This window comes from Centroberyx affinis, unplaced genomic scaffold (assembly GCF_046629955.1).
Source record: "Centroberyx affinis isolate AG114_WGS23_722 - 3 ecotype Tasmania unplaced genomic scaffold, CSIRO-AGI_Caff_v1 ptg000772l_1, whole genome shotgun sequence".
NCBI lineage: Eukaryota > Metazoa > Chordata > Actinopteri > Beryciformes > Berycidae > Centroberyx > Centroberyx affinis.
In genome coordinates, this window is record NW_027279380.1 from 38,796 (window position 1) to 64,781 (window position 25,986).

The following is a 25,986-nucleotide window of genomic DNA, read 5'->3' on the forward strand; positions in this document are numbered from 1 at the left end:
AGGTAATTACTGGATTGGAATTGGCCATAATGCAAATCATGACTATGGTTGAAGCATTGACTGATGGAATTTACCCTGAGCATGTTGTGAGCATCATGTTAGCTCATCATGAGGCTGGTGTCTGCACCAATGACATACCATATTACAAACCATATTAAAGGAAAAATCCATCATAAAACACATTAACGCTGTTAAAATAAAAAGCAATTGTGATGTACCTTGCATTTCTGAGCCTATTTTGTTGATTGGTGGTGTATTTTTTCTCATTTCCATGGATAATTGGCCAAATGTAGATGATGCAATGTCATGCTGAGATATTTCCATCGCAGCTATAATGGAGTTTGATAGCAGAACATTTACAGCTATCTAAAACATTAACAGTAAGTATCACTTTCTGGTGTCAGCCACTTAGATTCAAATAGCAAGAGCTTAAGAGACGCCATTTTGCACTGATGTACAAAGAGATACCAATTTCTCCACCAACAGTAGACTCAATTGACCAGCATGTAATGCAGCCACAACATGTTGCACTTTGTGTACGGGGCTCTCATTTTTCTCAACTGGAAAACCTCTTGCTCCACTGTTATTGCTAACGCTCTCTGCACCTACACCTACCTACTAGTAGGAAATCACAAAAGTAGACGAGTCAGGTTGAAGGAAAATGGATACACCAAATATGCAAACTACAACACTTCACTCCTGGAATGCAGTGAATATCACAGATTGACGATATAGAACAGTGTAAGAGTATCCAATGGTAGCACCCATTTTCCTTCTCCTCTAGATATTGCTGCTTAGCTCTTGTTGATATCTTAATGTGATTCTTTATTGATCCCCAGAGAGAAATTCTCTTTTCATTTTCCCTCCTCCGCAGGCAGCAGAGGTCGGGGTCGGCTGCAGACCAGCAGGAAGTCAGTTTCTCTCTCAAAGACCCTTCAGCCTGGCGGGTGTTTGCCGACACGGAGACTTGAACGCAGGTTGAAGAGCGGTCTCCTTACTCACTACGCCGCCCTGTTTGACCTGCATGTTAGAACGTGCAAATGCAAATGCCAATACCAATTCCTGTAAGATTTATTGGCATAAATGGAGGAGAACTAACATTGCCGAAGCATTTCAGTCCACTGCAAAGTAATTCATCCAATGGCATAAATAATGACTGATGCAACAGCAGCATTATTAGCAGTCGTTTGTTTTGGTTTTTGAACATTATTTTTATTGAGCTTTTTTAAAGTTTTTAACATGACATAACACAATAAACAAATATACATTACATGACATAGACATGCATCCCATAAACAATAATCAATATAATTAATACTCAATATAAACACAATATGGCTTATTTAACATGGATTATATCACATGCTATATTATTAGCATATGTTGATGAGTGTTTGACCAGCCAGTTGCCTGTAAATCAATAAGAGGACTTTAAATTTGGTCCATCTTTGATCTGGATTGAGGACTGTCTTCCTATGCAGTCCACAGACAACCACACACACACACACACACACACACACATACACACACATACACACACAAAGACACACTGACATACACGCATATTCACTTAACAGGTGTATGTTTACCGACCTATGAGCACTCACTTGACAATCACCTCACACACACACACATGCTCGAATCCCACTCGCGGCACATAGGGGGTGTTTCTGAGGTGTCACCTTTCATCTGTCTGCAGGTGCTGTTGCTATAGCAACAATGGATGAAGTTGTCAGAGTGAATCATGAGTTGACTGTCTGTTCACTTTCTGCCCCGAGGTCTGCTGCTGACCTCTCGGGCCCGTGGGAACACTGTGTCAAAAAAAGCCAATGAAGTGAAATTCTCCCATATATTATATTTCACACAAACACCGTGCTTCTTTTTTTTTTTTAACCGACTTGAACATCCACCGGCTCTTGGCTCCCTGTATGACACCCGTATCCTCAGGCCCTCCACTTAAAATTAGAGAGCAGCTGTCCCAGGATTATCTTATCCTGAGACAGATTCCTAGAATACCCAGGACAGAATTATCTTGGGGGCAACGCAGAGAGGAGGAATGGAGCTGGGAGCATTTTTGGGGGCGGGTGTACGTAAATGCCTATTTTGAACTGTGTGAGTATCCTGGCAGCGGTCTGGCTGGCATGAAAGTGTGTGAGTTTGTGCTTCTATACTTATGAGGACCAAATGTCCTCACAAAGATGGAAAAATTAGGAAAATCCTCAGTTCTTTATGGGATTTTTTTTAGGGTTAAGGTTAGAATTAAGATCAGGTTTAGGTTAGGGGTTAAGGGTTAGGGAATGAATGTAATTAATAGAGGTCCTCACAAGTACAGTAATATATAAACGTGTGTGTGTGTGTATGTGTGTGTAGACCTGTGTATTTGTATTTGTGTCTGTGTGGTCACGTGTGTGCATATTGTTGTTGTTGGGTGAAAACCTCCTAACTCATTCTTAATTTTGGTGATTTTTGTGTTTTAACTTCAACTGAAGGATTACATGGTCCGCTGTGGGTTACAGTAATAAAATGATACACATCTTGAGTTCATGAAAATCTTTTCAAAACCAATTAGATAAATTCAAAAATGCCTGGCTGTCAATCTAAAAACAAGGCTATTCTTCTTAGTTCCTGAAAAGGATTTTTTTTTGGAGATATAAGGCTTTCACCTGACAACAGCGTTATTTATGCGCATGTGAGTGTCTGCTTATTTCTGCGTGTGCATATCTCTGTGTATTTGTATCTGTGTTCATGTGTGTGTGTGTGTGTGTGTGTGTGTCAGTGCTCCTTGGTTTCCTGACAGAGCCCCAGAGGGAGTTATGACAGCCTATTTACAGTACAGTCCCTCATGGCTGGGCTGCTGCTGCATGGAAAACACACTCACACACACAGACACACAGACACACACACACTCCCATCGTGGGTGTGAGCATGACGAGGGCTTTCCACAAACAGCCTTCTCCTTACTGCCTTCCCAGAGCAGGAGCCGCATCTCACTGAGAGGGGCTGATGCATTATCTCCTCAGCGGAATGATGTGTGGTTTTGTCCAATATTAATATTATTCATTCACACCTATAGCTGCGGGTGTGCGCTCTGCGGGGAGAGACGCGCGCGGAGAGATCCCCATTCATCTCCATCTGAGCTCCGACTGGAGCTCCTGTGCAAATATGACGGCGCAAAGAGCATGCGGCCGCCGTCGTGGTGTTTAATGAGAGTGTGTGAGGTTGTCGTTAGCGCGGGGAGGGGTGCTAGATTATGGATGGGTGGGAGCTCTTCTGCTGGGCTCATTTCTCGCTGTCTCCTCGGGGAAGAGGAGCGCTCACTCACTTCCAGCCTGGGTGACAACCGGGTATGAATTACCTTCCCCGTTCCCCCTGCTGACACTGCAGCCAGCAGCCACCGCGAGGCTTTTTAATATGCGGACAGTCAGGGAGACAGAGACATAGAGAGGAGGGGAGAGAGGGAGTGCAAGAGAATGAGAAGGAGGCTGTGTGTGCGTGTGCGTGCATGTGGCTGTTTGTGGTTTTGTGTTGGAGGAAAAAAGGGCAAGAGAGAGAAAAAGATAGAGAGCTGCAGTGTCTGATAGAGGGAAAGGAGGAGAGAGATGAGAGGAGAGATGAGCCATAGCTAGTCGAAAATCAATAATTAAAAGGTCATGCGGAGAGAGAGAGAGAGAGAGAGAGAGAGAGAAGGATGCTGGTGCAGAAAGCAGAAGCAAAGTGGAATGTTAAACCCTTCGACAAACAACCACACAGAGAGAGAGAGAGAGAGAGAGAGAGAGAGAGAGAAGGCCCTTTAACTCAATAATACCTTAATCCTCCATTAACGTTCACCAGCCAAAATCCGCTGCTTCCTCATCACGTGAGGTCACAGGGGATCCCAACACTAATGCACCATGGGATTTATTCACACAAAACCTCTGTCCTGAATATTTGAATAGGTATATGAGCTGACATATACAGTGATGTAGTTGCTGAATATTACATGTAGTGTGCTTCTATGAGTTCACACACACATGCACGCACACACACACACACACACACACACATACATATTATATAAACAGCCCACTGTAATATCCAGTACATCACAATATGTATGGCAACTCATAGAACTTATTTATATATATTTATGTCCCGGGACAGAGGTTTTGTTTGAATAAATCCCACAGTGTATAGAAGTACACTATGTAATATTCAGTAAAAGCATCACATGCCACCTAATTTCGATGCAATTCAGAGTTTTTAAGGAAAAGGCAAGCTCAACAAAATCTATTCAGACCCTTAATGAATCACATAATTAACCAAATGGATGCATAAGATTCAGCATCCTGAGCATCACCCAGTTCTGATAAGCTGATTTTGCCCAGCATAGCAGGAGACCTTTTCAAATTAAATACAAGACATCTAAAAAATATAGCATGTGGCAAGCTCTAGCATAATTTGTCATAGTTCATCAAAGTGCAAAGTCATTTCCGGTTGCTCAAGCGTTTGTCGATGGGCGGATCATGAACTTATATGTGACCGACAGTACTTCAGTTAGCCTTCGTCTGCAGCGCTGACCCGGCCAGTTAACAACCGCTGATCTCGGTTAATGGCCGTCTAACAACATAATTATGAGCAGCCAGGGAGCAGAGCAGAAACAAACCGTGATGGGACCTGAGGCACAATAACCAGGCTGACTGCAGAAACCCTGATAACCCTGATATGTCTGTATGATTTACTCCCTTTATGTCTGGGAGAGAGAGAGAGAGAGAGAGAGAGAGAGAGAGAGAGAGAGAGAGAGAGAGAGAGAGAGAGAGAGAGAGAGAGAGAGAGAGAGAGAGAGAGCGGCCAGGGTTCAGCTTGCTCTAACCTCCAGCTTCATATCGCAGGAAGGGATCAGACGCTGGTTTCAAGGAGGAAGAGCACAAATAACCATCATTAGACTGAATTGAAGTCAAAACGGTCAGAAGGGAGTACTTTAGCTTTTAGGCCTCAGATTAAACTTGGGCAAAACAGTAGTTGAATCCTACTTAAATACGTGAAAGAAAATGAGGAGAGCTTGATTTAATCTTGCAAGTGATGTGTCTCCTTTAGAGCCTGCTTGAATATCCAACATGATTAACAGGGCATACCTCAATAGGTTTGAATGCTGAGCTATTGTATGATTTGTTAGCATATAATTTACCATATTTAAACATGTTTCTGTACAGGTTTCAGCATCAGGATGCTTCCCACAACCGCTGCAACACAGAGCGAGTAGAGAGGATGGAGTGTGGACTGGCTCCAAGCCATTTTCACCTCCTCCACTTTAATATCACCCACTCGCCATATGAGCCTCCTTCAAGGGTAATGAGGGAACAGACTGCTCACTTCCGCTGTCTGGACAGCAGGTTTTCCCATAGACAAACACAAGGACGCAGATTTTAATCACAGACTTGTGTCAACTTGGGGTTTGATACTATGGGTGGGCAATGTGTCTGGGGTCTGCGCCTGGGTTATTAGCTTTATCTGGAGCGTGGGTGTGCGAATGCAAGCTTGTGTGTGTGTGTCCACTAGCATGCTTATTTAAAGATAAAGACAGAGAGAGATTTGCAAAGAGATTTGATGTGTATGCATATACAGCTATCTTCTATACCAAGTACTTTATCTAGATTTTATAGCAGTACCTTTACATTTCCAGTGCCCAACATGTCTATATTCAGCTGCCATCGGGACCCTAAATTTCAAGGTTCAAACTGGGCGTCTCCGGGGACCCAAGAGGCCATGCCCATCGCAGATGACTGATTAGACACGATGTGACAGCCATGTCAGTGCCCCCCGCCTCCAACCTCTCCGAGGTAATAAAGCCAAGGAGGTGAGAGTTTGACTCCGGCTTGACCCTCGGTATGAACTCTCCCTATGGCATGTCAGAGGTGACCTTCTGTGCAGGGTCAGAGGTCAAGGTCTTAAAAATGAGAAGATCAAAAACATGGCACCCACTCCACTCCCACACACACCCCCTCAGCAACTCGGTGCCCATCTGGAGGAATTCTCGGCACAGAGAAGGACAAGCGGCTATTATTTTCACGCATGGATTTGGATTTCATAACCTGTTCAGGATGTGCACAATGAATGCAAATCAAATCAAACCTATATGACAGCTGATATCAGGGGTAAAACATTCCAGATTAATACATGACTCTCATGAATATGGATGTGCTCCAAGGTGCCGACTGAAAAGCCTAATCTTCAGGGTCTTTGAGCGTGTGTGGAAAGCTCTATGGAAGAGACTGAGGTATTCTGTGAGGTGATCAAGCCTCCATCTGTCAGATACCCACTCACTCCTGCCATGTGTTTTAGTGTCCTGGCCCTCATATCAGTAACAATGGGGTTTGAGACAGCTGAAACTACTAGCTGTTGACTATGAAGAGGGCCACAGAATATCTAAGAGCTACTCCACAGCAAAAAGAGTGTCAAAACATAATAGCAGGGCATTCAGAGCAAATCTATAATCTGAAAAGAGGCTTGATAAGAAGTTTGTGACAGAAAAAAAAAAGTGTATTTACGGTGTAGAATATAACTCATGGCTGTCAGACCAAACCTCTGCATCAGACTTTATCAAAACACACAGATTGCCTGCAACAACCTCTTTGTACACAAACCAAAATAGCTAAACATGATTCTGCACAGCGTCAATATGGAAATGAAAACACACAAACACGGTAATAAATAGATTTCCTGTCTCACGAGATGAACTGCAAAAACTTGCTCGCTATTATTGACAGGAATTATAATTTGGCTTCTGGTGAATGCGGAGGGCTTGAATAAAAGAAAAAAGACATCTGACAGCACTTTTTGAGAACGAGAGTGAGAGAAGAGCATGAGGTGGAGCCTCGGCGGTTAATAAATGACCTTGAGCGACAGCCCAGACTGTAAGATAAATGACAGCAACTTTAGTGGAGGGGAATCAATCACAGAGGATAAGTTTTAAATGTTCCCCGTCCAGAATGTATGAATGAGGCACAGCCGACTTAAAGGTGCGTGGCTTCGGCTCCCTGCTTGATATGTTGCCAGACTCCTGCACATGCGGACCCAGTGGCTTAAATATTTCCTTTGAGAGAATTTGATGAGATATGGAATTTCCCAAGCAAGATTTAATTTCATCCCCCAGCCAAAGGATTTAAAAAATGTATTCATGACCAAAGTCAAAGGGACGTCTGTATTGAGGCATAAAAACAAGCTTCAAGTCTCGCTGTGTTTAAGCAAAGATATAAAATGAATCTTTCAACAAAAAATGTAGACTGAATTAAAAATGAAGGCATATTGGCATGAAGCGTTAAAACCCTCTGAAATAACTTTTATGAGCTCCCCCCCTTGGGCCACTTAAATATTTGACCACTTTCTCACTGCTGTTCCTTTCAGCAATGACACTAACAAACAAATCATCATTTGCACTGTATGCATCATTAATGTAAAATCACATGTAAGGACCTCATTAAATCTCTGGATTCCCTAAATAAGCACCTTCAAAGCAGTTATATCCAGTATCCTCTGTGTCTGTCATAAAATATTGGGCTCCCACATGCTGCTGAATGCTGTGAAGGCAAAATGAAACCCTGAATCCTGCAGTAGTTAAAGACACAAGCTGCAGTCCAGATCCCCGAGAGGAAAGAGCGTATCGAGGAGCTGCTGCGTTTAATGGTCACGACTGCTTTGAGTCCCATGATAACACACTCTTTTTCATGCTCCATCTGCTGCCAACCACCCACCATGATTGCAGCCTACAGTAATGTCTCCAACAGCATGCTATGGTGATTCCTATGGCCGGTAACTGAATTTGTCTGACTGACACACACACACACACACACACACAAACCAGAGAGGCGGACAAACCCCAGCGTAGCCTCCCTCTGTCCCTCAGACACACAGTGAATTCTCTTTTGATATATTCCAACTGACTTGCCTTTCGCAGAGCATAAAAACTGAGGCAGAAGGATGGAAATTGAGGTGGAAGGATGTTGAATATTGTGAACAGCCGTGAGGCGTTCGTGACCTTCGATCACCCTAATAATGCGGTATATCTAATCCTCAAATCCTTGTCTGGGGGCTCCAGAGGGGGAGCTCAGTCTCTGAGACGGATGGCAACCCTGGGCTCTTTTTATGCTCAGAAGCCATTTATGAAGAGGACGTTTTCTATTTGTGGGGTGGTTGCTCTCAATTTCTACACTCAGCAAAGCAGTATTATTAATTCTGATAACTCAATAGTGGGGTGCACTCTCTGCAAAGGCAACATGAGTGAATGAGGAGCCCAAAGTGTCAACTGTGTATAATTATATACATTGTTTAGATAACTATTACTTAAAACAATATTTCCCTTTTGCTGAAGATTTTCACTTTTCATCACATTAACTTTCACTGAAATTCAACAACATTCAACCACCAAACTGAGCTATCTTAAGAATGTGCTGCCATCACTATTTGGATTTATCTCCAGCTCTCAATATTGATAATTGCAAACAGCCAACATTTTGAAAAGGAGGATCCAGACTGAGATAATGAAATTTTCTTGTTTATAGATGTGTTCAAAGTAGGATTTGTTTAAAACTTGGTACTCAAAATGAAAGTAAAGTGTTGAAAACGACAGCTACCCAGACTGGTGAGAAAACGCTCATTAACTCCTATAGATGTATGTATGCACACCAAAAAAAACCGACTCAATGCATTATAACTACAAAGTGAAGAACGACAGTGATTGTCAGTAAGCCTGCTGTCAAAGACAACAATCCCTGAAGAGAGTGATCACTCCCAGCGGTGGGAGACGTGGTCTAGAGGAAGTAACACCTCTCTGATGGCTCGCTGCTGGCTCACACGTATCCACCGAGCCTTCCTATCGCCTGCCATTGTCCCCCAGAGGAATGACAATGGCCACTCTGTCCCCCCTGCTTTTCCCCACAGGACTGGACATCTGTGGGGGGGGGGGCTTCCACTTTCTCCCCGGGGCCACTTCATGTCTTGCCAAACTGAAAACAAACGGGCATTGTGCTTCGGCTCTGCTGCTGGCCTGATGGCCATAGACCGTCCCTGTTTATAGACCCATCACTTAATTGTGGCCTCACACAACCGGGGCCATTCTCTGGACTCTTCTCTATGATAATTGCAACTCTTGAGATGTGGCTTGAGCTCTCATGTTTGGCCATTATTCTTGCCGCAACATTTATGTATGTGCTTCTCTTGTCCTGATGGTTTTTAAGATTGTTTTTTAGGCCATTTCTAGTTATTATTTGATAGTGTACAGTAGAGAGACAGGAAAAGGAAAGAGAGGTGGATGACATGCAACAAAGGTCCCAGGTCGGATTTGAACCCATTATGTCGCAGGTACATGGTATGCATCTTACTGAGCCAGCAGGTTGCCCCTTGGTGTTGATGGTAGCCGTGCCTTACCAGCTTGCACAAATCTGAAAAATATGAAGCTGTTGTGAGGCCACTAAAGCGTTTTTTAAACCGCACAAATACCAGATCTCATGTTCACTCGATATCAACAAACTCAAAACCCACTTTTCATTTTCAAGGACCATTATCTTTCCATGTTTAAATAGCCAGACTGGTTTGTAAGAATATAAAGACAGATTCATGTCCTGTAGAAATGTGTCTGAAAGAGTGTGAGTACATTGAGATTGCTCAGCATTATGAAAAAAGTGATGCGCATGCTCTGAAGTAATTTTTTCTTTATCTGATTGCATCGCATCCTCTTCCCCTCAAGGGCGCTATCTTTATCTGAAGGTGTTGATTAGATAGCAACCCCCACCCACATTTGCAATTCGCAGCCTTGCTACTCTCACATCGCCAGGCCTGCTACAGCAGTCTGAAGTTGTTATGAGGGATGAGGATGGTGGTTAACTCATAAATGAACAAAATGTTGCTCATTTTTATTGAATGTTGTACAAGCCTCTCTCACTATGAGTGACTTGCTGAAATAAATATCCCTCCTCTGCTGTTAAGCATTGGGAAAAACCAAAGCATGGATGTTTCCCTCAGATTTTACAATTCACACCTTGCTTCTCTGGACTAGACTAGAGGATAAAACAGCATTTTGGAATCACTTGTCTAAAGAGGCACAGGCAGCCGGGGCAGGGATGATTGAAAGCAGTGTGTCTGATCGAGGTAACACTGTGTGTGTGCAGCTTGTGTGTGTTTGCTTGTGTGCACATACATGCAAGCCCATTTCACACATTCTAGTCATGTTGTGTCCTTACAACAACATCCACTTTAACATGCCTGGATTATCCTGCCAGCGCCTCAGGGCCAGCATGCTCTCTGGCCCCCCACACTGCCAAATGATACTAAAAACTGCTTACAACCACTGACTAGAGCCAAAGTAGTATGCAAATTAGTATGAGGGTGCAAATTTACAATTAAATTACAAATGTATCTACATGCAAACGCAGAACTGTCAGGGTCCCTGTTGGCCCCGGGGCCCCGTCAATGTGCCCTGTGTGTCTTATTGGTAATTCAGCCATGCACTTCACATTATGATCACTGTGTGCCCGCTACAACCCCTTTGTAGCAACAGAAGGCATTTGGCCCCCGCCCTCGGTCTTAGTTTAGCCGTCTGTGCTAAACTAGCTGCATGCGCTCCCACAATAACAGTATTGACGTCACTGGCCATTGGTCTCGTTGGATACACGCTGCCTTCAGGTTCTCCTCGTGAGCTCCTACTTCTGAGTTCTTCAAGCCTGGGTCACACTACAGGACTGTTCATGTCTTGTCCACCTAGGGGAGTTCACACTAAATGCTTGGTTGGGAATCTGTTCATACCAGGCGACGGGACAAAGATGGGGGCGTCACACATGAAGACGAGGGATCACACACTTTCTGTCATTCAAAAACATTTACCCATTCCTCCAGATCAGTTCAGTGTAAATACAATTACAAAATCTGTGTTCTAGTGTTTCTTTCTCCATGGTACACAAGCTACAGTTTGCATTTACATTACAAATGCATTTTGAAGAGATATAATTACAAGAATAACACTGACAAGGAATTTTGTATAGCCTAAGACTTCTTTCACTTAATTTGTAACTGCGTATTTGTGTGGACTGATCCAGGCATGCTGCCATTTTATATGAGATGTATTCCTCCAAATGAAACCGTATAGCAACTTATCAAGAGGAAATCTTGTTGATATAAACTATCAAGGTGACGGGGTGTTGTTGTTGTTACAAGTGACTTCTCCTCCGATTCATTCTCTTTTTCTTCCCCCTGTATCTCCTATATGCTGTTACCAGTGTCACGCTCAGATTTCAGTCTTGGTGAGTCTTGTACTGCTTCACACTAGATGAGCCCGACTGGACTCGGCCTGACAAAATCAGATCCAGTTAGGCTTAAAATCAGCATTAAAATCATCTAGGCTCACCTAGGCTTTAGTCGTAAATATGACTATGCATTCAAATGCTTTGGGTCTGAAGTAATAACAAAACAGACCAGCAGTTTTTTTGGGGTCATATAATTTCACAGTATATGCCCACCTCCTCAGACTAGACCAGTGGTTCTCCCTGGACCCCACGGTCCCTGGACGTGGGGTCCAGGGACCACCAGGGGACCTTGACGACGTTCCAGGGGGTCCACAGCAAATGGATGAAATTGTTAAACTTCAGCATTATTTCATTTACAAGAAGTTAACACAGTTAGAGAATGTAGAAGAATGACTGTTTTGGTCATAGTTTTCACTGTTATCTCTCTACAGATCAAATCTAACAATAAAAATATTCTCAGATTTGTGTCCGAGAGACAAAATCTCATCAAATGGGGGTCCATGGCTCTAATGTGTATAAAATTAGGGGTCCTTGATATGAAAAAGGTTGAGAATCACTGGACGAGACTAGTACACCACTGGGCGGCACTGAGCTTTCTGCAGAATGAAGAGGAGCAATTGCACAACATTAATGTAATTGATGTTTTTTATTAGTACATTGTAAAACAAAAAACAACACCGCTTTTACCATCAATTGTTGTCAGCACTTCTACGATCCCCGCCTCCAAAACGTCACACCATCATCGAAAAAGTGGTCGCTCATGTGCGCTCAACTCTCATTCGCAAATTTCCCACAGCACGTGAAGGCAGCAGGCTGCAAAACTGCGAGAGAGCGGTGATTGAAGGGGAGAGCAGAGCGGCGGTGGCGACGACGGCCATCTTAGAGCTACCGTGGTTACCGAAACACATCTTCTGGATTTTATTTTTCTTGTTAGACAAATATTCCACCTGACTGACGGGAATAGAAGAAGGTTGTTTATTTTTTTTTTACCCACCCCGTGTGTTTTTTTTAACTCGAATTCGGGATGCGGTTCCGAGGGAATAAACAATTTGCATCCGTTGTCGGACTGGTCCTCGGACTATTATGTGCGGTGGAGGCAGCTAAAGGTAACTAAGCCCCGGCCGGGATTTATCTCGTTTTATTTGTTTTACCTACATGTCAGACAGGCTTCCTTATTGTCTGGGAATATGGGGTGGGAGTTGAAGCTTCTCCGCAGCCTGGTCGTTATTTCTAGGCTCAGACAGTGAAGATAGTAGTGTGTATGTGCTCCAAAGGGATGCGTGTTCAATAACCTGCTCAGGGATGGTCAGCTTTGAAGCCGCAGCGGAGGGATGGAAAGTATCCCGCCGGTGGCAAGTGCATCCCGCGGCACTGCATCTATTTTAGCCTCAATCAGACGCTGTTTTGTTACTATTATTATTACTACTTTGTAACATTGCGTCTTATATGATAAACACCCGAAGTAGACTACTTTATAGATAATATCAAGGCCACGCAACGACCCCCTCTATCATCTGCATTCAGTCTATTTTTGCCTGGCAGTCTATTCCAGGCGTTTCTTAACAGTCTATTTTAAGTTTAAAATATGTTTGACCCAATACAGAGACTTTCATAGGATTTCTTTTTAACTTGCTTGTATCTGCTGCCTGTATTCCTCTCATAACCCAGTTTAGGCTTTTGTCCAAGAGCTGCACAGGCTCATCGGTCTCCTTGAATAAACATCACAATTTAGGCGGCTGTTGGTATTTTTTTCTTCTTCTCAGTTTATGTGTGTTATTAAACCACACAGGTTTTATTCTGCCATTAGTAGGCCTAAATAAATGCTTTGGGGTTTGGCAGCGCCGTGGTCGCACCAGGACGCAGCTTGGCTACGCATTGCAGATCCTCTTCACAAGCCCTGTTTTGTCGGGGTGGATTTAAAAATTCATGTGTTGTGATCACAGGCTTAGTAAAAGCCCTTAGTAGGTCTGGGCCTACTTACGACAGAGGGCCGAAAGTGCTGCTGCTGCTCCTCCTCACTGCAATGTCACTGATGGACACACACTGAGAAGAAACATGCCTTTCTCTGCTGCAGGGCGGTCCAGCTCCTCCAGCAGCTCAGTGTGAGATGAAAACCCTCATAGCATGAATTTACAGCCTGAATATTCATGTTATCCCCCTCAGTGTGAGTTTTCTGGTGTCAAGTTGCATAAAGGCAGGTGCATATTAGTCACTGGATTGATCAATTTCTAATGGCACACCCATTTTATATGCGACCACTAAAAGAATAGGTAGCCAGAAAGATTGTGCAATCCCGTGGCTCATAATTCAGCCATCTTTTAAGCCTGTTGCCATGTCAAGCAGCTGAGAATGCATGGCAATGGGAGGCTGCCATTTGTAAAGCAATAACTTGATTTTCAGTTGCACCCATCAAAGGGAAATGGGTCTAGGCAGTTAGAGAGTGTGTCAAACTCCCCCTGTGTGTGTGTGTGTGTGTGTTTGCATAGTGCACCTGCTTGACTTCCCTGCTCTTATCAGCTAAGGGACCTGTGAAATCCCAATCTTGGTGTTGGTTTGTCTTTTATTGTCTAAAGGTCAGTCGCCTGTTTTGTGCTCCACCTCCGCACCTGTAGCCCAGCTCTCTGTTTTCATGGCCTCTTCTCCTGTTTCATGTTGATTCTCTTTCATTACCCGCCCGCCCTGCAGCAGTCCCATGCAGCGGTCCTGCCTAGCGGTCCTGCCTATCACCATCCGTAGCTTTCAAACACCTTGTTTCCAGGCTTTTTTCCTCAAGTTGTGCCTGCCTTGATATTCTGTTATCACTATAGAAACAGACCGAGGTAGAGCTGCAGCACATTCAGGGGAATTTACCAGCATTGGCAAGGATATCGAGGTTCTCAGTTATTCGCCTACACTGAACATTTGTCACTAATTACATGGGGAGAAACAACAAACCTTGATGGATCTTTTGAAAATATTTTTTAAAGCACATCCAAGATACAGTATATGGTTCCTTACACTGCCAGCAGGGGAATGTCAGTGTGGGTAAAACTGGGACATTTTGTATCATCTGAGGCAGGCTGTCCAAGCATCTAAGTAAGCATTTTAGACATTTAACGCTTATATATTGTTGTCTACCAGTGTAAATGTTTTCTGAGGCACCTTGTAAGCAATTCCCGAGTGTCTTATATCCAATTTCTCCAGTCGTGCATTGTGTTCCTCACTTGTTTCCAAGGTCTCAGTTACACCCATGTAATCTATTTCTTATTCTGTTGCCATGAGCAGCTGCTGGATGTCCCCATGTTCCTCCGAGTCAAACATTAGCGCTGCTCGGGCCTGAGATGCATGGGCTTTTTTTCTGTGTACACACACACACACACACACACACACACACAGACCCAGACAAAGGGAAAGCTGGCTGCTGGGAAGTTTACTGGGCTCATTCATCATCGCATTAACAAATTCTAGTCGAACAAATTGGATAGCCTGCTTTCTGTGGAAGGGAGTTAACATATGCTCTCTCTTCACAGGGCTGGGATTAAGTATAGATGTGTAAGGGTTCCTTCTGATTACTCGGTCGTCTTGCTTGGTCTTACATTCATTAGAGAAATTCACATTGATCCATAGAAAATTGCACGTCTGTTAAGGGTTGGACCGATATATCAGGTCGGTGTTTGCCTTACTGAATATTGGATATCTGTCATGCGGTCTACCTCAAACATAATGGAGGTTCCTCCCTGAACAAAGCCACATAAACACAGTTTCTAAAACCTGCAATTTCATTTTCATAACACATTTATTGATTTACTTGTGCTGTATTGTTTTGTGTAAGTTAATTCTTTATTTAAAGGTAGTAATTTATCCCAGTTTTACCTACTATTGAATACGTGTGGTGGGTCACTCTGCCTTAAAGAGCTGTTAACCCTAAAGGAATTTCATCAGTCTGGGTTTCAATTAAAGAGCTTTAGTGTCACTTGATGGTCTAAAATGCTGTTTCAGAGTCTTTTCCACCCTGACGAGTAAAATTCTGGGGGGACACACTGAACACATGTCATTTTTTGGCATGAAAATGAAAAAAAGATATTGGAAAGCAAAGATATTCAAAGATATTGAGTATCGGCACACAATATGTGGCTATCGGCCAATTTATAATTATTGTAAAAACCCATATCAGTGGAACCTTAATGTCTGTCTCTTGAAATTCTCATAAAAAGTAAGTCTCATGTTTGGTGCATCCCCAGAAGCCAAAAGGCAGGTGGGCCACCATCAGAGGCCTGGTAGACTCCGGGCAAATTATCTCACATTTTCTGTGGTTTGTACAAGACGCTCAGATTTCCCTTTTTAGGCTTTAAGACACCAACAAGCTGTGTGACGAATGCAGTGTGACACATCTCATGTCTTGCTGTATTATGGCAAACGAAAACTATGTGGAAGCGTACAGCTGACAATAGCCACATTGTTTGCCTCTCCCATGCTGTTCTAGTAGCACTGTTGCATGCCATCATTCAGGGTCAGTTTACAGCCTTGTTTTTCCTCACAAACAACATCATTAAATATCAACTTGGGGCGATGACCAACGAGGGAAGATGTGATACTTGTTGTCCTGTTACAATACAGTACAGATGTTTCACTGTGAAGATGTCAGTTCTTTTTCAGCTGGGAAATAACAAAGAAAATGTCAGCTGTCTCCAGTGTGTTACTCTAGGTGGTTTTGATTGATGGAGCCCATTGCGTTTGACATTTAGTGCTTTGCTTCACGCATTCAAAAGTGTCTTGTCACCAACGGGATTCACGGCCCAAACATGATCAGTCAGTAAATACAGCTGTGGTGAAGGAAACCCTTGCTAACAATGGGATTACAAATTGAATACTGCTTCAGTAGAGTATCACATTGTAAATCTAAACTGTAACCAAAGTGTTTCCCTATATTTGCCCTTAATAACAGTTTACTTGCCCTGCACAGAGGCTCTGTTTCTTAGTTAACTCTTGAATTTTTGCCTCATTTATTCATAGAATTCACAGTGGAACAAAGAGCTTTTCGGCCCAGACTTCGGGGCCGGGATTTTGAGCGAGCGCGTCACAATGTGGTCACTGTTAGCAGGATCGCGACTCGAGCCCCTCAAGAATGTGTATATGAGATAATCCTCGGAAAGTGCTAAGTTGTTGAAGCATTTCAGTTCGGTAATTTGCCACTTAGCGCCAGAAAGATTGGGCTTCTGAGAATAGTGGCTTCAATTTGGGCCGGTGGTGACTTTCCTCTCATTGGTCCCTTCGCCGGCTGAATGGAGTCAGTGAACTGTCAAGAATGGGTCATTCAATTGTGAATATTAAGTTGTGCGTCTCAGTCAGTCAGCTGGCTGGGTGGTTGTGTCCGGCAGTGAGAAGGGAGTCTACATTCCCATGAGCCCTCGCTCTTGATACGATACAGTGGGACTGCCAACGCACAGTACGATGGAATTGTCAAAACAGCAATTGCAGAAAGTAACAAAAATGCCAAGGCTTTTAATTAGTGTGTCCAAATATTGTATAATGATCAAAATTAAAACAATGGTTAAGTAAACATTTTTGATGGCGTGACGTTACAGAAGCTGCATTGACTCCTGCAATAAGGTCAGACCAGTGGAGATATATTGCAATAAAACATCCCAAAGCCCATAGCATGCAATAGATACCGCTGTGAAAAGAAAAGAAAATTGACTCCCATCTTCTCGAGAAGATGCCAGCATTGAAATTTAACATCTTAACTGTGAAAGCAATAGCCACTGATGCATATCTTGTATTGTGTTATTTTACTGAGCGAGTGTAATATAAACCGGAGTTTGCAGGTTTTAATTCAAGCCATAAGGCAGATCTGCTGCTTATCTGGCTCCCCGGCCTCCTCCCTAGAGCTCCATTGTTACCGGGAGAAATATGGCCCTGCGGAGCGATACGTGTGTGTGTGTGTGCGCATTAAAATTCAGGCTCCATGTGAATCAGGTAACCAGAGAGCACATTACCTGCAGTCCCAGAGCCACAGGTCAGCTACACTCGAGCGCCTGTGCCGAGCTCTGGGCGTCTCACTCTCACTGCCTCGCTCTCACTGGACCTTTTGTGCCGTTCACACAGAGAGGTGATTGAGTTGCATTCAAGGCTCTGCGGCTCCCAACCCCCTCTTCAGAGGAGCCACTCCGGTTGTCGGGGCGCGCGGGGGTGTTCGTTTGGTTGGGCGGTTGACGGTTGTGATTGCGTAGAGGACAAACAAATGTTGTTGCCTGGTAGGGAAACTGAGAGGCCGTCCTGTGTGAGCGGGATGTTTAGGCAGCGGAGGCCCTGGGGTCCGGGCTTTCCTTAAGGGTCTTCAAGGCCTCCTAGAACAGTCACCGCTCTGTGGTGGAGACGGCCTGCGTCAACAAGCATAGGACCTTGGCAGGCGAGGCAAACAGAGAAGTGTGTCCACTGTCTCAGACCGTGAGCTGATTGTCCATTGATTACTTCCTGGTCCATGGAGCTAAGAGAGCCACTCATCAGCACAATGGAAGTCGTTTCCTTGACTCAAATTTGCATGCATCCAACACCTTCCACCTTTTTGGCTGCGGTTTTCTGCTTTTTGTTTGTTTCTGTCTGACATCAGCGAGGCCCTGAAGCAGCTCTCTGAACTGAAGGGGCCCTGTGGTTGTTTTTGTTGAAAGCACACCTGTTTACCAGGGAAAATCTGCTTTTGGGCAAGCACAGGGATTTTGAATAGCCTGATACCAGTACAGAGTTTGAGTTTGACAACCAGTCATAGTTTACCTCTGTTCACACACTCTTAAGGCGGTGTGGGTGCAAGTGGTGTGTTTTGTTTTCATATTTTCAACCATTTACATTTCAAATATATATTTTTTTTGCTAGCAAGATCTATTTCCCTGGTATCACCTGAAGGTCTGATTGGAACACAGTCACTCCCTTCCCTTAATTAACATGGGATTTATATGCAAGGGAAATATTACTGTTGCAGCTAATGGGACAAATATTAACGACAGTCTGTTAACCTTATCCTAGTAAGCCTTACTGTCACTAACGTTGCCTGTGATTTGCAGTTTTGCCATTAACTGTAATTAATTCACAGTTCTAGGTAATCAAGCATTTGCGCCAGAGGCGTCTGGTTATTCTGTATTTTAAACAGAATTAATCCGCACCACCCAGCCACTTAGAATCAAATATTTCATAATAGCCCATTGTTTATAATGTACCATACATGCCACGTGTGTACCATCATGGTAACATTTAATATCTGATGGCTTTTACAGTTTAGCACTGTGGGGAGAGAGACTGCCCTTTGTATATAGTATGGTAGCTTAGTAGTTAGTATGCTTTACCACATCATAATGTAATCTGAAATCACCCGAGTGAAGTCAGCTGGTAATAAAATAGTGGCAATCCCGTAATTGCATTACAGTTGCACTGAAGCGCAAGTCTTAGGTGGCGTTCACATGGGACATTTGGCATCTGTCACAAGTCTATGTTGAAACCACCTCGGCTGTGTTGTTGTGGGTGGGTCTCGAAACCATTTGAAGCAGTCTGCACAAATTTAATTGGCTCATGATGTCCCTTAATGGATGACGTTTGCCTGCGCTCTGTCAAAAGTTCAACTAGTTTAAGCTTTTTTGACAGACTGTGTTGTGATATTTTCATGCACTGCACTCCATCAATCTAATGCCATCCGTCAAGACTTTGGTCTATTGAAATACATGGGATATTGTCCGTTACATGACGCATCACAAATGTTCACGTGAACATCGCTTTACTCAAGAGTGTGACCGACCTTACAATGAGATGTGGCTGAGCTTTACATGTAAGAAGCAAACACGATGTCTTGCTGTCTGCCATCAAATGCTAAATATGAGCTGAATGGATGAAGCAGAGCGCCACAACGTGCCGCCGGCCTGAACGCCTGGCTGTGTCATCGTCATTACACAACAAGCCCTGAGAGGTTCCCAGGCATTATCAGGCTTCATCTGATAATCACAGACTGATCATCTGCTGTGGTGACGCTGCTACAGTCTGGGCAGCTGTGGTGTATTTTTCTGGTTAGCCTAGTGCGACCAGTAGCCCGTGAACACGCTGCCGTCATCTTATCTGGTTAGGTCTGCGCCGGTAGTGAAGGTTATACAGTAGCTGGAAACGTGCAAAGCATTTGGCGAGACACAATGTTTTTTTTCCCTGTAAAGAAGAGACGTCACAGCAGTGACACAGAGGGAGAGAGAGAGTGTGTGGGCGTCCCATTGAATCTCAGGATTACCACGACCTATTGTGGCCCTAAAATTCTCACAGGAAGTGTTTCAGCACGGTTAATAGGTCAAACTGTATAGGTTAGGTTTCAATAAAAGATCTGTGCTGCCATAAAGGGGCTTTTGTTTTTGTGCCTGTCTGAATGGGTCAATATTTTACTCCTTCTTTTGTAGCTATATGAAAGAGGAGTGCAGGCGTTTCTAGCTGGAGCGTTTGTCAGGTTTTTTGACGGCGTCACACTGATGAATAAGTGATTTCACAGTAAATGTATGAATCTTAACACATTGCCTTGAGGTTTTATAGTGTTGATTTTAAATTATTCCCGTTCCCTTCTGAAAGACAATCGACAGATTATGCACAGACGTTTTTATGCAAAGGGATGAGGGCCCTATCAAGGCTTTACTTTTACTATACGATACCATTTATTGTCCTGAGGGAAATTCAGTTGCAAGGCCAGCACAGAAAATACAGTGCACACCATAGTGGATAATAAATGGTTTTATATCATAGAGAGCCTGATATATATGAGCATATTCATCTCCTTACTAGAAACACGGTGGACTATCCTCCTCCTCCTCCTCATAGTTCAGGCCAGAGTGTTTGAAGTGCCTCTAGGTACTGATGATCACTGTTAAAGCTGCACAATTATGGCTGAAATGATGATTCTAATTATTTTTGCTGGATATTGTGATCGCAAATATTAATCATGATTCTAAGTCGCAATCATTTTAGGAACAAAATTATTTTACTGCCTACTGTAGTTGGAAATAGTCAAGATGCAAGTTAAATGAAATGTTTCAGTATGGCAGCATAAATCGATATACAGTTCTACACAGTCAGTGGTGCGGTCCTGGCCACTGTTCATTTCATCTGTATTTACGCTGCTGGTGGCGCAGACTGAGAGCTGATCAGTAGATGGCTTGGCGCAGCACAGACCTGGCACACATGGTCTCACCATGTAGATTATCCTTGTCCACCCGTGCCAGGAGTCAGCTGTGTTTCAAATCCAGTAAACCCTGCTCTCGCTCCAGAACGTTAACATCACACAGCTCTCCCTCTATTTTTCATTTGGACATGTAAACAGACGAGCGAGGAAGTGACAGAGTGTTGTTGGGACCGATGATGGTTGCCTCTCTACTCGTGGTATGGTGGTATCATGTTCTTATAATTAGTCAAGGCAAGGAATTATTTAGATTAGACATGCATAGAAAAAAAAAACGATAATAGCTTGTAAACAGGATTCTGTCCCAGAGGCTTTTTCTTACAGCCTTCATTCCTTTTGTTTGCCATCTTGCTAGGCCTTTGACCTCGTGAGTGAATGAAATAAGACGCATCCCATTATGGGATTAAATGTCAGTGGCTTTATGTGCTGTGTAACAGGATTGCATACCAGGTACAGTGTTGCCCGGGTGTGAGTGGGTCCAGTTGCCCACCATCTGTGTGTGTGTGTTTGTCCCCGGCTTCTGACACATCATTAATTTCTCAAAGGCTCTTGAAGGAATTTTAGGCTTCTGTTTCTGCCGGGACAGGTCTTAAATTATGCTCTGGGTTTAGCAGAGTGTCTCCTGAGTATTCGCCATGCTGGATCTAAGGTGTCTATATTTTGTCCCCCAGTGTATAAATTCATACAGTGTTTATTTATTAGGGTTCGACTGATATGGGTTTCTGAAGGCAGATGCTGATATTTTTGGCTTGAAGCTGCTTATAGCCAATATTTTGTGCTAATATTCAGTATCTTTAAATTATTACATGTTCATGTCAAGTATTCAGTGTTTCCCGCCACAGTTTTATTTGTGACAGGGTGGAAAAGCCTCAGAAATAGTATGTAGACCATCATGTGACACTAAAACTCTCTACTGAAACCCAGACTAATGAAATTCTTTTATGGTTAGCAGCTATTTCAGGCAGGGTGACTCACCACAGCTTTTCAGTGGTTAGGGAGACTCTGGGATAGATTAGTACCTTTTTAATATGAAGATTTGATTAAAAATAAAAACATTATTCAACAATTAAATGAAAGAAAATAAAAATTGAATTACTGGTTTTATAGACTGTTTTTATGTAGCCCATGGTGAGAGAGAACCCGACATTGACTGGTCTATTTAATATCCAATATTTAATAAAAGGCCAATATCGGCCTGATATATCTATTTCCTAACTCCTAACTCCTTTCCTAACTTCCTAACTCTAATATTTATCTGGATGCCCAAGTTTTCTTTGTACCAGAAATGGGATGATGGGTCACTAAAGTCCATTTTTATCCTTAACACCATTATGTATGCATGCAGTCACAATGATGTCATATTTTTTAGCCAGCCCCCTCTCTTTACCCCTTGATGTCATTTTTGCTCCTATCAGTCTGCACTGTTGCACGATTAGACGCATTAAACGGGTTTAATGAGCCGCCATCCTTAATGTTTGGCTTTCAAGGCTTTCAGTGTTGTAACAGTTGAACGGTTTGAACATTACAAGTCTCACCGCTTTTTCTTTTGTCTTCTCTCCTCATGATTTGAGAGGAATGCGAAGCTTTCATGGTAAACACAGGAAGGCAATTTGCTGTTCAGCTGTTATTTTCAATTGATTTTCAGTTGTAGCCGAGGCAGATTTAAAGTGTCTCTCTCTGATTACAAAATGATTGTGCCCTGCATACCATGGACTTTGAAACGTGCTGCAGAAGAAAGTAGATGAAATGTTTTCCATAGACAATTGAACGGGCATTTTGACTTGCATAATGTTGACCCACGTGGTTTTGACCTCCTTAGGTTCAGACTTGGCACGTCAGGATTTAGGACGACGATTTATTTTTGCCCTTCTACATGGGACTAAGCAACATGTGACACACATTTTGTATCACCTTTTGTATGGTGTAATATCAGATCATGGTTGACTATATTTTCAGTTTTCAGTTGTATTCTCATAGCAAACCATACTTGAATTTAAATGTAACACTTCTCACAGATGATCTCACATTCACAGCACCTGTACAAGAGCTTCATTATAGATACATGGTGCATTCATAAATACTGATTAAATCCCTGACTTATGTCAGCTTTCATTAGCTGTCCCTGTAATATTCCTGTAAATATAATTAGTGATGGAACAGTGTGAGTGAAATATTCAATATAAATGTCCCCTGGCAATTACCATTTTTAACTTAAACACATACTTTAGGGTCAACCAATAAAATTAATGTTGTGAAGCTGTTTTTCGGTGCTTGTATGCTGTCTGTTACAGCAGACACAGCACATCTATTTAAGTGCTTCTGAGGGCATCGTATTCTGCAGTATTTTAGAGCAGGCTTGATCCGTTCAGTGCTGGTTATTTATAAAAACTATCAGGTTGAGGTTTCACTATCTGCAAGTGGTTTCATCTGGGTGGAGGACTAATAGACTCCCGGTCATAATTGGAGCAGTGGTGAGTGTGCACTGCATCAGATGAATTAGTTTCCTCAAGTTGAAGTAAGAAAATGGCGTTCTGCCATGCCAAACAGCCTCAACTCTGCCACGGCAGCAGGCCCTTTACAAACCGTATCAACCACTTCAAAGGCCCATTCCTAATCTCATTCCCATCTCAACCCTAAAGCTTCCCCTCCTTCTGAAGGCTAGCCACTCCCTTATAATTCAGATAATAATAACATGGCATTCACGTTCTCTGAAAGCAGGAATGGCTTTAAATCATCCAATTAGCACCAGCAAGAAGAATAATGGTTTCTGCATTTGTGCAAATTAGTGCTCAATTTCTCTGTTGCTCTGTGTCACATGTTCTGTGTGAAGCAAGTCGCAGCACAACAGATGTTCCTCCCATTCACTGCGGCTTGGAGGGAGATGATGAAGCTATCTTGTCATAAGGGCCTTGTTGGCAATTTCACACAATGTATGTGTGCATTTCACGCTTTGGATTCAATCGTGTTTTAGATTGCATTTCACGGGAGGTGTCTGCGAATGAAAAGAGCTTTGATTTTAACGATGATCCGCAGCAGTCTTGTGGTTTGCTTTGAATTTGTTAAAGGCCTCCGGGGGTCTGGCTCGTTCGTTTTCGTGCCTACAGTCACCCCCGTCACAATTTTCTGCGTAATAGTCTGCAATCTGTGAGCATATCCGTATTTTCTCTTTCCTTATTATTTCAACTGATCTGTGTTGCCCATCATACAGCCTCTATTTGTAGTATGACTCATCTCTCTAGACTGAACTTGAACAACCCCGCACAAGGTTGATTGGCTGCGGCAGAGATGTCCGACTTCCAAATCACCACATTTTGTTTTACCTGTGCCAGCGGGCATTTAGATGGCAGATTATTTTACAGTGGGTGAAATGCACAGATTAAAGTAACACTCTTTTTCAAGTCTCAAAAATTGGTGAAGGTGCAGATACACACAACACAAATGTTGGACATAGTGCTGTTAGATTAAGGAAACACACTATTCTGTATCCTCCTTGCTTGGCTCAGTCAGAGGTTATTGGTTAGGATTAGCCCAAGCTGTTTTCCATGAACCTGTTTTGAGAATGCTGCTTACTATAGAAAGCAAGCCATTTTAATGGTGCTGGTGACAAGCAGCGAGCCAATGCCGTACCAATCAGTGGCAAGCCTGGTTGAGTTGACCTCAGTGGAGCCATGGACAAATGGGAGGCCCGCCCCGCATGTGACCGGGCTAACAATTCCTCTGAGAGGTCGGGATTCTGTGGAAACTAAAGCAGATTATTGTAGTAGTCTGGCCTGGCAATCTGTCTAAAGACAGCCGCTGTGCTTCAGGTCACGAGACACACAGCAAAGACGATTCCAAGTTACTGGCAAAGAAAACGACTTGTCCTCACAACCTTTCTGTTCGGTCAAGTAAGGCACAATCACCAAATGTTCACCTAATATATTACATTCTAAGCACTATTTATGCAGGACTAGTATTACCTGGGGATGTCAAGTGGTAATAATTTCTGAGGGTGTCAGTAATTTAAATTCTGTGCAATTCTGCCATATCTGTAATTGGTTAAATTAAAATTCCACCACAAATTAAGTTTACCTGCTGTATTTTTGCAAAGGCAAAGGCCCCCTCAGAAAACAAATCTTCTGTGAATGAACAATCATGTAATTTCAGGGACAAAAAAAAGCTGGTTTGCAGTACATTTTTAACATGGAAATTGTTACTTTTTTGCTGTTACTAGTGCTTATGAAAATTTGTTACAGGACACACTGGAGTTGCTCAGTCCTTTTTTTGTCCTTGGTAATTTATCATAACTAGATTTTAAAATGAGATTTTACTGAGCAATTAACATGTGTCATTTTATTTTTGCTACAGGCAGTGCATTAAATGTTGTTGTTCATGTCATTAGGCATATTAGAACATGTTTAATGTGTGCATTTTGGCAAATTTGGGGATGTGTCTAGTTCCATCTTCAATCTTAGGATACCCCAGTATGAACTTATCTATCTGGAAAATTGGAGTTTGGTGGGTAATTCTCAACTCCATTTTGTGCCTGTACAATACCAGTCCTGTGCAAATAGCTTGTAATTAATTTTCAGTGATTGTGTAATCACTGAAAAATGCTCTAAATTACATAATATCACATAATAATAACTTGTTTCGCTGAAATTGGATTTGGCAGATGGATGTTTAATGTCTTATGTAAATGCCCCCATCAGTTCTTTATGTTTTTATTGGCTCTTTCTTATCAGGATACTGTTAGGAGCCTATAATATATTGATTGTAACTCTGATTGTGGCGCCTAACATCAAGCCTCTTCCCATTAGTGAGACGATGACTATCAGCTGCTGAGACATTCTACAAAAAAAAAAGCTGCAGTAGATTTAATTTCACTGTGTAAAATGCATTACAGTGAAGAGAATTAACTATAATGGCTCTAAGGGGGAGATTTTTATGCCACCATTAATTCCGGATGTGTTGTGCAGCTCTGTTATGATCTCCAATGATATGAATGAGTGCAATTTTTAAACCTTTTGTAACATTTAGGCTAGTTTATAAAGGAAACGTCCCCTCAGTGACATAGTTGTAGACAAATTATTAACTGGGCTCAGGACAAACTTTTCCATTGGTGCTACCAAGAGTTTTGGTTGGTGGCACCAGCAGATAATTTGGCAGCACCAGTAGTGTGTACTGGAGACTGTCTCACACAGTAATTAATGTGCTGTCTTTTGAAATATGTTGCCTATTGAAATGAATGTTGTTGTGCCTAGAACATGTCATTGTTCTCTGTTAATTGGATAAACATAGATGATGTGCTACAGTAACTAATGAAGCAACAACGTTGGGCAACAACAGTTTTTGGTTTTGTCATTTGTTAGCACTGAAAAACTAAAACTGTCTCAAGTCATGGACTGAATCCTCATTTGTTTGTAACCACAAGGTCTATTCCAGACAACCAAAGCAGAATCCGTCTGCCTTGTGACAGACCTGAAAAAATATTGCACACATCACCAAACCAAGTGACACTAATGGTTGGACAAATCTCTGCAACAGTGTGATCAATAGAGAAGC

General features: G+C 42.8%; 1 protein-coding gene across 2 annotated transcripts in view; it reads left to right on the plus strand.

Moving 5' to 3' along the window:
• Window positions 1–12,143: 12,143 nt before the first annotated feature.
• clstn1 (calsyntenin 1) overlaps window positions 12,144–25,986 on the plus strand; it is a 41,661-nt gene continuing 27,818 nt past the window's right edge. For both annotated transcript variants that reach the window (XM_071520142.1, XM_071520143.1), the window contains exon 1: window positions 12,144–12,376. In XM_071520142.1, the coding sequence (XP_071376243.1) occupies window positions 12,295–12,376 (82 nt within the window). In that variant the 5' untranslated portion in view covers window positions 12,144–12,294. The remainder of the gene's footprint in view (window positions 12,377–25,986) is intronic.